Below are 13,155 nucleotides of genomic sequence, written 5' to 3'. Positions count from 1 at the left end.
TTCAATTGAGCAACTACAATGGAAAAACGCACCCTTTTTGCCTGTCAAAGCTCCAGAAGTTGGTGACGTATTTGAAGCCCCAACACAACATTCCATTCACAGCTGCATTTGTGCACATTCTGTTCCCCACCAAAACATTTTTGGCACTTACCTGGCATTTTTCATCTTCAAAGCATGTGACAAATGCTAATTAATGAATCTTCACAACACCTGGGTGATGTTGATAAATATTCTTACCGTTTTACAGAGGAGGCACATGAGCCCACGATGATACTTGACTTGTCCCCGGCAACAGAGTCAGAATTAACCCTCAGACATGCCTGGTTCCTAGCCCTGTGCTCAGAGCAGTACACCAGTCCTCATCAAGTGTTAGGCTCTGCAAGAGAGGTTGCAAACCAAATGCACAGGGCTGGTCAAAACTTACCAATCAAAAAAATTTTTTTTTCAGTTTTGAGATTTTTGAAAAGTCAAATGTTTCCATTGGTGGGGGCTGAAATCCAATGAGCTCTACAAATGTAACATGCTGGGGTTCATTTCATCACAGATATCTAGGTCAGTACTTTTTTTTTTTTGTTTTTTTTTTTTTTTTTTTTTTTTTTAGTTTTTTTTTTATTAAAAAAATAAAATTACTATGAACCTTGACTTCAGATCACACAGCTTGTAAAAACAGAGATACTACTGATCCTCCTTTGGGAAAGCCTGACAGAGTGTTCAACAAGAAGTCATTTTCCCCAGCGCTGCTCACAGGCTGCATAGTGATGGAGGGCAGAAAAAAAAATCTTCATAGCTGATGTTCAGGTGTGAAGGCAAAGAAATGATCTCTGTCAGTCTGATGTGCCAGGGAAGGAATCCTAATGTGCTGTCCACAGGACCAACTTCCAGTATATTTGTCCTTAACAGCCTATTGTTATATGCATGGTAATAGTCCAGAGGAGACGTGTGCCCCACCCCACCCCGATTTGCTGCTTGGCTTGTACTGAGCATGCTTACATTGACTGAGCATGCTTAGTAACACTGCTGAAGCCACTGCTCTCACTCCCGCCCCCACCCCCCACACACACACTATCGGCAGGGGTCGCCTGTAGCTGTTTAATGCTTGTTCTGTCTTCACCATCTCCTCAGCCACATCCATCCCTCCCATCCTCAGTGCCATGCAAACCTTCAGACCAACAAACACATCCTCAGCTCTGCTTATTTATAACACTTCTGGTGAGAGACCACCTGACTACTAACTGAAAGGACATCCTGTGTGCATATGTAGATAGCTGGCTATTACAAGAGGATTTTAAGCTTATACTTGGGGTTTGGTCAGTGACACTGTCAATAATACAAAAAATACCCCTGAGGCTACCCTCTCTTGGAATATGCTCTGCTCTTTGCCAATGTTGTTTGTGTAAAGGCAGACCAGAGGGTGTGTTAGGACTAGAGCTGGGTGACTAATTCATCATGACTAATTATCCAGCAAATGCACCCCTTCTTTCTGGGCACAAATTATTGGAACGTCCTATACCATGCTAGGCACCTAACAAAAGGAAATATAAATACAGTCCCTACCCTGAGGAGTGTACAGCTTCAATTCAATATGACGCGACAGGTAAGGACTGTAAACAGAACAAAGTCGGGTTAAGGGATAAACCTCTTTTAGCTCAGTCACTACAAACCTCTGCATGATCCTGTCTACACTCAAGAGTCAGCACTGGTGCAGCTACACCGATTACTCACCGCCGATGACAGCTTCCCTGGTGTAGGCCAGTGATTCTTTCACGTCGTGTGTCTGCTGCAGCCAGTCAGGGACAAGGACAGAGGTGGGCAAACTACAGCCCACAGGCCACATCCGGCCCACAGGGCCGTCCTGTCTGGCCCCTGAGCTCCCAGCCGGCCCCCGCCCTTCCCCTACTGTCCCCCCTCCCCTGCAGCCTCAGCTCACTGTGCCAGCAGCACGGTGGTGTCGCTGGCTCCAGCCGGGCAGCGTGGCTCAGGGGCAGATTTACAAGGGAACACAGGGTGCCCTGGCTTGGGGCCCCCCAACAACACGGGGCCCCAGGTCCGGGCGCTCGGGCAGCTCAGCACCGGCGCACCCCCCACGCGGGGGAGGGGCTGCACTGCAGGGGGAGGGGAGCAGGCAGGCAGTGTGGGTGGCGGGAGCACGGGGAACGCGGCCGGAGGACTCAGGAGGAGCACCAGGCAGCTGCACGGCCAGCCAGAGAGAAGTGGCGCTTTGAAGGGGAAACCGCCACTTCTCTCCGTCTGCACAGCTGTCCCTGCTCCTCCTGAGTCCTCTGCCCATGTTCACAGGGCCACATTCCGAAAGGGGCTGGGGAAGGGTTCCGGGAGGGGGCGGTCAGAGGAAGGGGGTTGCATAGGGGTGGGATCCTGGGAGGCGGTTAGGGGCAGGGGATCCCAGGAGAGAGCGGTCAGGGGGACGAGTGGGGGGGTTGGATGGGTCAGGGGTTCTGAAGGGGGCAGTCAGGGGGTGGGAAGTGGGAGGGGGCATAGAGGGGGTGGGGGGCAGGCTGTTTGGGGAGGCACAGCCTTCCCCCCCCCCCCTCTCGCCATACCATTTCATAACCCTGATATGGCCCTCAGGCCAAAAAGTTTGCTCACCCCTGGACTAGGATCTCCATCAGAGTTCAGTTTTCAAAAGTACACTAGGCTTAGCAAATAAACTGATTGGTTGAAAGTGTATTTTATTTATTCCTTATTTGTTACACGCACATGAGGGTTCACTCATCCAGCAAGCTGACTGGCTAGCACTCATCCCAGTCGGTGTAGTACTGGATAAAGTCACTAGCTATTTAAAGGGGAGGAAGGGCAGTGATTCCCCTAGGAGGATGACTGCTCTCATTCAGAGCCAGGAATAGTCTGATTTTTTTTTCTGCACTTCAGGAAAAGCGAACACACAATGTTCATTTGACGGGATCATTTCCTGAACATGATGTGAGCTGCGCTGTCTCCAGGTCACTTTCCAGTGTGTCACATCCTTCTGGACGAGGGGGGCAGGAAATGGCAAACTCCCACTATGAGGCAAAGCATTCCCACTGCAGCAATTGGTTCGTGGGAACTATAAATTGGGTTAATCCAGAAACAGCATAAAATTTGTCCTTGGTGAGATTGGCTGGAAACGAAAGGTAAGTTGGAAATATTCCTCGGGACCCCTTCAGCACCAATGATTAGGAAAGAGTATTCTGTCCAGAAACATTTTTGGTCTGTTTCAGGCACTTTTCTATTATTAATTATATTATTATTACTACTATTTAAATAATTAAATACATAGGGAACTTTTTTTCTGAAAACCGGGGGAGGGAGAGAGCGGCTGGAGATTCTGTTCTCCCTATAAATTGGGAGAGACAACAGGAAAGCCTGGAATGGAGGGGGATATATTTAAAATTATTATTTTACTAGTAGTGTCTGTGAGACTGCAGTTTTCTTTTTAGAAAAATGTTCATTTTCTCAGCAAGAAAATCATTAGCACAAATGATTAAGGGGCTACCAGAATTGATTTCTTATATATTATTATCATGTCAGATTATGTTCTGCACAAATGTTTGGCTCAGTGCTTGTCAGTTTAGGGGACAGGAATGGTGGTTGAGAATAGGGTTAATGCGTTGATTTGGTTACCTGTGTCTTCTAGAGATGGGGTGGGTTAGGATCCCTGCCACAGAAATCTTTCACCCTCTGGCACTCTAGTGGCTGCCTGTCTTTCAACATGAAGTTGTATCAGACAGGAAACAACCTCTAAGGGTCTGTCTCCCTGTTTCTCAAATGCGGCCACCGTGGCTGCATGTGACCACCAGAGGCTTTTCTTGTGGCCACAGCCTCCTGGTGTTCCTGGAAGGACAGCCTTGGTTGCTGGGGCTTCCAGAACGAGTTGGGCAGCAGCTGGAGAACTCCCCACCTTCCCAGGGGCAGTGGGGCTCAGGATTTGGGCTTCAGCCCAGGCGTGGCAGGGAAGGCAGGTTCTGGCCGCAAGGCTTCAGGCTCCAGCCACAGGGCTTTAGGCTCCAGCCCCCCGCTGCCTCCCCTGGGCAACACCTCCCCCCTCCCCGCCCCTGCACCCTGCTGCCTCCCCAGATCCACCAGCCAGGGCTTAATTTGTCCCCAGACTTCCTGGGGCTGAGTAAGTCTACTGTGACAAGTGATATTTGTATATTTGTTAATACCACTTGTCACAGCAGACTTGCTAGTTAGCAATAAATAAATTACAACCATATGGACGTGTATATGTGTATATTTATTTGTTTTTCCTAATGCGAATTAAGTATTTTAGGGGAAAGTGCGAGAGCAGCAAGAGTTGGGGGCCACACTCTGAGGCCACCAAATAATTTGTCCCAAGAACCCCTTGCACTGTAGGTGTGAGGTGTGACTGCAGGTCGTGTAGACATACCCAAGCAAGCTTTATTCTAGCTAGCGCAAGTACCAATAGCAGTGAAGGCGCGGCAGCATGGACTTCAGTGCAGCCTATCTGCCCAAGTAATACCCAGGATCATGGGCAGATTTGTATAGCTTGTGCTGAAATACATCCTGCCACAACTTCACTGCTATTGGTACTCACCATTGCTAGATTAAAGCTAGCTCAAGGATAGCTACACATGCTGCAATCACATCACTGGCTGCAGTGTACACATATTTGTAGCTCCTTTGCAAAACTGCTCTAGCTAGGGAGGCAGTGGGGCCACTGCACTGGGATTCAGGAGACTTGGTTCTATTCCCAGCTCTGTTGCTATGTGACCTTGCGAAAGTCATTTCATTCTGTGCCTCAGTTTACCTATCTGTAAAATGGGGATAATGATACTTTGCTAAGTGATTTGAAATCAACTATGAAAAATGCTTTATAAAGAGCTAGGCATTATCATTAGATTGTTTCTCTGTTCCCTTAAGCTAAGTACAGGACACCAGTAGCACAGTAATGATCACACAATGCTCACTGCCTGAAAAGAGAACATAGAAATGTAGGGCTGGAAGGGATCTCGAGGGGTCATCAAGTCCAATCCCCCACACTGAGTCAGGACCAAGTAACCCTAGACTATCCCTGAAAGGTATTTGTCCAGCCTGTTCTTAAAAACCTCCAATTATAGGGATTCCACAACCTCCCTTGGAAGCCTATTACAGGACTATCCTTATAATCAGAAATATTTTCCCAATACGTACCCTCAATCACCCTTGCTGCAGAATAAGTCCATTAGGTCTTGTCCTACCTCCAGTGGACCTGGAAAATAATCAATTACTATCCTCTTTATTACAGTCCTTAACATATTTGAAGAATGTCATGTGGGACTGTATCAAAAGCTTTACTAAAATCAAGATACATCATGTCTACAGCTTCCCCCCATCCACTAGGCCAGTAACCCCGTCAAAGTAGGAAACTAAACTGGTTTTGCCTGAGTTATTCTTGACAAATCCACACTGGCTATTACTCATCACCTTATTATCCTCTAGGGCAGTGGTCCCCAACCTTTTCGTCTAGCGGGCGCCAGACGAAGGACTGTGGCGGCGGTAAAGCATCTGCCGAAATGCCGCCGAATTTCGGCGGCATTTTGGCGGTGACACCTCTCGATGACGTCGCTTGTCGGCGGCAAGTGGCGTCATCGAGAGGTGTTGCCACTGAATTTCTGCAGCATTTCAGCGGCGATGCCTCTCAATGATGTCACTTGCCGCCAACAAGTGACATCACCGAGAGGCGGCATCGCCGAAACACCGCAGAAATTCGGCGGCATTTCAGCGGATGCTCCACCGCCGGCCAGGACCTGGGTGCATTTAGATGCCCCTGCAGGCACCATGGCACCCGCGGGCACCGCGTTGGGGACCCCTGCTCTAGGGGCTTACAAATTGATTGTTTAATCATTTATTTTACTATCTTCCCATTCAAATTCACTCTAGAAATATGGTTCTCAACATTTTTCATACAGTGACAATAGAAAAATGTTTCAGGATCTCACTCACAACGAACCTTAAAGAAAAAGATGATGGATGTGGGACCCTCCTGAAATATGTTTGCAACACCCCATGGGGAACCTGACCTCCACTGAGAATCCATGTCCTAGGCATTATCCCTCTAGGCTTCACCTCATCAGTCTCTGTATTCACCACCTTTAAACAGAAAGAACCCAGGATAAATCCCACGGGATCTCCATGAAGGAACAAGTGCCTGGGATTCACCTCCTTGGTACCTGCACTACCTTGAAACAGCAGACAGAGCCTCAAACACACACTCCTAAGACTGACTGGCTGAGTAAAGCTCATCTGTTTGTATTTCCTGACAGGGCCATGGAGAGAGATGCTATAACCTTTCCTCCAGCACTGGACCCTACACGCCACTTCCAAATGCTGCTGCTGAATCAGAGAAGCAAGCTGCATGGCCAGATCAGGAAGCTTCGCGAGATTGCACGAAACATCAACAAGCTGCGCAGGCGATCCCTGATTGCAAACATCACTGGGAGTTCCCTGAGTGCAGTAGGAGCAATCACAGCCATCGTAGGGCTCTCCTTGAGCCCTGCCACTTTAGGGGCATCTCTCCTGGCTTCTGCCGTGGGCCTGGGCGTAGCCTCTGCCGGAGGGGCTGTCAATGTCACTTCCGATCTCTCCTTAGTGCTCTCTAACTCCAGGGAACTGAGAAGGGTGCAGGAGATTGCAGTGAACTGTCAGAACCAGATGAGGGAAATCCTGAGCTGCCTAGAATTCCTCCACCGTGGACAGGGCCCAATGGACCCCCTGTTGCTCCAGTCAGAGAAAAACGCTTCCATCTCGCTGTACAATTCCATCTGCTTCATGGTATTCTACGGTTCGCGCAACTTTCTTGTGCCAGAGTACACGAGGGAGGTCACAAAGGTGAGCCAAGCTGTGCTAAAGGCAAAAATCCAGAAACTGGCTGAAAACCTTGAGTCCTGCATCAGAGCAATGGATGAAGTCTGTGAACTCTTAGAATCCAGAGCAGAACTTTCCTCCAACACAAGAAACCCCAGCTCAAGTGCCAGGATCACTGTCAAACCCCAGGGATCATCCAACTGAAACAGCCAAAACCAAAAGTGTGGTTAGAGATACCGTATTAGTCACTATTTTTATTACTGCTGTTATTTTTACAAGCATTTGTGGCACCCATCCCCACAGCTGAGAACAAGTTACAAGGTTCTGATTTAAATATGACAGCAAGCATGTCTCTAAAAGGGAGCTGATGCTTTTACCTCCTTGCAGCACTGAACTAAAATCTGAGGTTATGATGGAGATCTAGCCTGTAGGGTAAATGACAAGAACGACTCCAGAGCCTACATTTAGTGGAAGACCAGTAGGGTAAATGCTGGATTAAAGGCTAATCTGCCCACATTTCCTTGGCTCCCATCTGGTGCTGCTCCATGATGGCAGAGAGGAATGGGTCTGGAGTCAGATCAAAAGGCTCCTTGCCTGGTCTTGCTCCCTTGTTGTAAATAACCTGTGAATTCTTCTTCTCATAGAGGTAAAGGGAGTGAGATCTATTGATATATCCAGCACTCACAAATTTCCTACTAAAGCAGCCAGAGATGTGACAAACCATATCCACTAGATGGCAGTACAGCACACATAATATCTCAGCAGGCGCTATGCACCAAAAACTATTCTTTCCCTTTTAAAGAGATATTTTCTTTGCCACGTGCTGTGGGACAAAGTGGAAATTGTGATATATTTTTTCCTATTTATTTATATAGAGTTATTTTAAGCCTTTAGAATTGTATTTAAAGAAGAAAAAATGTTTAAGAATGTTAAAAAGAATGGCTTCCAACCCAGAGGGATTCAGAGTAGCAGCCGTGTTAGTCTGTATCCGCAGACTTCCAGAGGGAAGTCTTCCACAGGGCAAATATCTGATGGAAAGTCTCCTATTGACTCACCAGCCAGCCCAACACCCTATCAACAAAGGAAGAGAACTGTCTGAATTCAAATAGGCACAAAGCATGTAGATTGCAGGAAACCAAGTACAGCTCTCGGGATGGGAGGGGGAAAAAGTGGAAATGGGGAACAAATCCCTGAACAGGAGGGCTCGCCTCTTGAAATATGTAGAGGAGAGTGACAGTTCCTCATGCAAAAAGGATGTTCCAGTTGTAAGATGTGGCAGGGGATTCGATAGCTAGAGATGTCAATAGTTAGGTGTCTTGGGGTATCAGTGTGAAGGTGGCAGGTCTCATGAGACAGCAATACACTGTTAGCGAGTGCTGTGGAGGATTCTGCGGTTGGGATATATATTGGTACTCATGAAAGAGAGTGATGTAGAAGAGATGGGTGGTCCAGTGGTTAGGGCACTAGCCTAGCACTTAGGAGACCCTGCTCTGCCCCAGACTTCTTGTGTGACGTTGGGCAAGTCACTTGGCCCCTCTGTGCCTCCTTCCCCATCTGCAAAATGGGGATAATAGCACTTCCTTATCCCCCAGGGGTATTGGGAACTCAATACTTTGCATATTGTGAAGTGCTTACACATTGTGGGGAGAGGGGGGCATATAAGTAGCTAAGATAACTGTAGGAGAGAGGACTTGGAAGCTAGCTTTAGATTAGTAGGGAAAAGGCTTAGGTCTAGGTACATTTTCAGTCCCACATGCAGAACAAACTATACACAAGGAACTTCGGAATCTCAGTGTAGGGATGAAAAAATGACCTAAAGAGGAGGATTTAAATGTATGAAGCACTGAGGAAACTCTTGGTGGGGGAAAAGCCAAGCCAGAGTAGCAAAGTTTGAAGTCTTGTTCTTGTTTTATGCCCCTCCCATGTTCTGGGAACATGTGGTTTTATGTACTTTAAAAAACCAAAAGCAGTTGTCACTGAGAGCATCTCACATCCGAGAATGATTGCCACATATGAGTAATGACTCTGATGTGACGCTGATTCAATGAAATGAATCTGAAGCTATTTTGTGTCAGTGTATATGTATTTCTGTATGTGTGTGATCTCTGATATTCTACCACATCCATACCCCAGTGCTGGGTCCCTGCTACCTTTCTGGCTACCAGACGCTGTAAATAAAGACCCAGTACTAGCAGTGTTGTGTATATTTGGTGTGAGAGGAGTGACGGGCGGGCGTATTGTATGCGTATGTGATCTCAAACATCAGTCCCGCATATCCATACCATATAAGTAATGGGTGTATAAGTCTGTGCACATCTCCACTTGTGTGAGTACGTGAGTGCTGTTTGCGCATGTCTCTGAGTGCATGAAAATGGCCCTGTGGATTGCATGTGAGCGAAAGTGTTTTATCTTGGTGTGAGTGCAGACATATTGCGTGATCTCTATAAACATTGCTCTAGCAACGCAATACCCCACAACTAACTCCTGGCCAGCTAAGGACAGCCCTGGATCCACAGCAACATGCAATTCAGCCCAGAGAGCACAGGAAGATCAGCTAGAAGAGACCAGCCAGTCTGATCACAGCTTCTCCCTTTCTTTTCAATATTCATCATGAGTAGGCTGTGAGTTTGTCACAGAGGTCATGGAAGTCATGGATTCCGTGACTTTCCATGACCTCGGTGACTTCTGCAGCAGCCGGTGCACCTGGCTCTGGGGTTGCCCGAGCATCTCAGGCAACCCCTGGGCCAGTTGCACTGGCCACTGCTGGGGCAGTCTCGGGTCACCGCCCCCCTCACCCCAACAGCAGCAGGAGGAGTTTGGGTGTGAGAGAGGGCTCAGGGCTGTGGGGTGGGGCACGGGAGGGGGTGAGGGCTTTGGGCAGTGTTTACCTTGTGGGGGTGGCCTCCCTGGAAGTGGCAAAATGTTTCTCCCATGCACTGCCTCCTCCTGCAGGCACCGCCCCCACATCTCCCACTGGCTGCGGTTCCCGGCCAATGGGAGCTGTGGAACTGGCAGCACACAGATCTACAAGCTTAGGGAGCGACATGTTGCCACTTCCAAGAAGCCAAGTTGGGAGCCTGCCAGTCCTGCCAATTCTTCCCCCACCGTCCCCCAGCACAAGTGGGGATACTGGGTTGCTCCCACCCAAGCACCCACAGTGCCCCCCACACCACTCCCCCAACACTTGCTTAGCCCCCCGGAGTGCCTCCCCAAAACATCTGTGGGCCCCCCAGGCACCCACAGCACTCCCAGGCCGCTCCCCCCCCCCAAGCACCCATGCCCCACCATGAGCATCCACGGCATTCCCAAGGTTTAGTCAGGGGAATATAGTACAAGTCATGAACAGGTCACGGGCCGTGAATTTTTGTTTACTGTCTGTGACCTGTCCATGACTGTTCCTAAAATACCTATGACTAAAACGTAGTCTTAATCATGAGTGGTGTTTGTTTCATGGTAAATAAATCATTGAAAGACTGACTCTGTTTTCCAACTCATTTCATTATTTGGGTGGCAATAATAATACAGATAAATTGCTTCTTTTCCTGCCCTCCCCTCCCCTTTCCCAACTTCCCAGGAACATCGTTTCAATTAGCTGCCTAGAAACTGAGATCCAGTCAAAGTGTTCACTTCCACATTCAGCCAGCCAGGCAGAAACTTCTGTCTTAATTCAATCTTTACTCAGGCAAAATGCCCATTGACCTTAGGATTTGGTTTCTTCCAGTCCTGGTGTGCACATTCAGATACACAGGACTGTCCTAACAAGGTCTCAAAGTCATACCCAACCCTAGATGGGTTTTACTAATCATGCAATGGAAGATCCAAGTACTGAGTGGGACCCCCATCAGCAAAAAATATCTAATACTAAATACTAATATTTTTACATTTAGTTTAGCCCCTTTCACCCTCAGTAATCCCAAAGTGCTTTACAAGCAACTTTACCTACAGTACCCATAAACATGGAAAGTGGCAGGTGTTTAACTACACATCAACTCTACCCAACATGTTAGGACAGGAAGTAGACTTTTACCAAAAGAAATCTTAGAGCATAAGAACAGCCATACTGAGTCAGACCAAAGGCCCATCTAGCCCAGTATCTTGTCTTCTGACAGTGGCCAATGCCATGTGCTCCAGAGGGAATGAATAAAACAGGTAATCATCAAGTGATCCATCCCCTCATCTTCAGGCAAACTAGAATTACATAACCTGGAATTCAGCCAAGACACCAGACCTAATATTCCTACTCCAGGGACACCCTTAATAGCCACTAATGATCTGGTCCTTGGTTTCACATTTCTTCCAAAAGATAACACCTGCAGCAGTAGAAGGCAGCATAAGGGCAGTGACTTCACTCAATCAGAGGGAAGAGTGACTTCCTACTATATCACCAACTCCATTTCCTGCACCATCGTAGCTTTTCCTTTGAGGTCTCCCATCTAAGTACTGACAGGCCTAACACGACTTAGTTCTAACATATGATAAGATCACAGCCTAAGGTGATGTGGCTGCTGGCCAACTTTTGAAGAGTCTAATCTAGAGCCCCCTTCAGTATTTTCTGCCCCCGAACACTGTGGGAAGTGGTAGTTCCATTCTCGATGGTGTCCTAGGTATTGTTTCAGGCTTCCTCTCCTTTCCCTGTCACACAACGATTATTTGGATTTCCCCTCACTTTCCTCATTGTCCTAGGAATACAGGAAACAGCACATTTGGAATCCATTGACAGATGCTCAGTTATGTCACCATTTCCTCAGTTCCACCCAACCAGGTTTTCTAGATTGAGAGAGTGCTCATCAGAAACAAGCTCACAAGTTCCACTGAAATCAGAATCACTGTACTAGTCTAACACAAATTCTGTGACAGTTTAGCATCCTTTCTTCTAAGTCAGGTGAATGATATTCAGCACCCTAAGTTGGCTGTGCACTTTTGTGTATGCACACATGCATTACACACATGGGGCTGTTGGAGTAGATACAATTGATACCTGTCCAGGCTCCTGCTACCACAGATCCATCTCCTCTTCTACTACCCCATGTGATCTCACATAACCAGAGGTCATATGGCTGAAACTTTAAAAATAACTTCAATCTGCCAGACAGCCACATTAGCTTCACTCCTTCTTATGTCATCAGGCGGTATTTATAGGAACATTGCTGCCTGAAATCAATAGTAAACATCAGTGGATTCTCAATCTTTTGCATAGTACGGAGCACAACTTAATAGAAAGGTTGTTGCACTGAACAGCTCCCTTTTCATTCATAATTGCATGGACCCATCCTCCCAGCTGTTCTCTCTCTGGCACATCAAAAATGGTTTATTTTGAAAAATAATATTGGAAAGACTATAAAGTAATCTTAGCAGGGTTAACTGAAAACAATAATGTTTTTGACAGAAAAATTAGTGTTTGATTAAACAAAAATTATCTTAAAAAGTTGATTTTTCATTGAAAAATTAAACACCCCAAAATAAAAATATTTCACTCAAAACCTGAAATATTTTGATTTAGAAATGCTGACATGGTGCTTTACGACAGTTGTTGTTCAGTTGCTTCATATACCCATTCTCCTCTATGAGGCGGGCTCTCCAGCTGCACAACATCTCATAATGGATCATAGCCAGGGATTCCCATGAAAAACCACCAAACCTCTCATAGAGAGGAGACCATGTTGCATCATGGGAGACATCATCTGATCAGGAAGTCCAGCCAATAGAAGAGAATGGGAGCTTGAGGCACCTGAACTACAACTCCCATGAGGCAGCAAGATTTCCAACTTGAATATTTTGGTTTTTTAAAACTTCTGGGGGAAAATAAAAACTTTGAATGGAAAATTGGGGGGGGGGAGGGTTATTTGTTAAAATTTTCCACAGAAACAGAAGATTTCAACCAGCTCTAAAGTTTAACTCTCTTTGTGTGATTTAACACATGGAAACAAGGAAAAGAGGCATCTCCACAAAGTCAGCCAGTTTTCCGCAGACCACGAGATAGCGCTCAGCTGAACACCAGTGCTCCACCGCCTGGCCTTGGAGAGCTGCTGATATAGACATTTTTGTTCTCTTTGAGAAATTTGAAGCTTGTATGCAATTGTGACCCAAGAAACTCTTAATGCCAACTGGCAAGGGGGTTTACTGGACTGTCCTGATTATGGTATTTATATTCTGGTTCACCAAAGAATATCATGCGAGGTCTTAAATGAAAGCTGGAGTCATATTGGTTATTAACAGCATTGTGAAATGTATGTACAGACACTATGTAAGGAGTTACATTTATATAAAGAAAACATGTTTTAAAGTCTGTATTAAGGCACAGTTGACAAACAGGTTTTCCGTCAAACAAATGATATTTATTCACCTGTCTTTGTT

General features: G+C 46.7%; 1 protein-coding gene across 1 annotated transcript; it reads left to right on the top strand.

Moving 5' to 3' along the window:
• The first annotated feature begins 489 nt into the window (after window positions 1-489).
• On the top strand, window positions 490-9,305 carry APOLD1 (apolipoprotein L domain containing 1). The gene is made up of 3 exons (XM_039538731.1): window positions 490-552; window positions 2,887-3,128; window positions 6,261-9,305. Exon 3 carries the CDS (start codon window positions 6,265-6,267, stop codon window positions 7,003-7,005), a length of 741 nt encoding a protein of 246 aa, XP_039394665.1. The 5' UTR covers window positions 490-552; window positions 2,887-3,128; window positions 6,261-6,264; the 3' UTR covers window positions 7,006-9,305.
• The last annotated feature ends 3,850 nt before the right edge of the window (window positions 9,306-13,155 follow it).

This window comes from Mauremys reevesii, linkage group 1 (genome assembly GCF_016161935.1).
Source record: "Mauremys reevesii isolate NIE-2019 linkage group 1, ASM1616193v1, whole genome shotgun sequence".
In the NCBI taxonomy this organism is placed as follows: Eukaryota; Metazoa; Chordata; order Testudines; family Geoemydidae; genus Mauremys; species Mauremys reevesii.
Note: the sequence above shows the minus strand (reverse complement) of the source record. Positions and strands in the feature narration are given on the sequence as shown.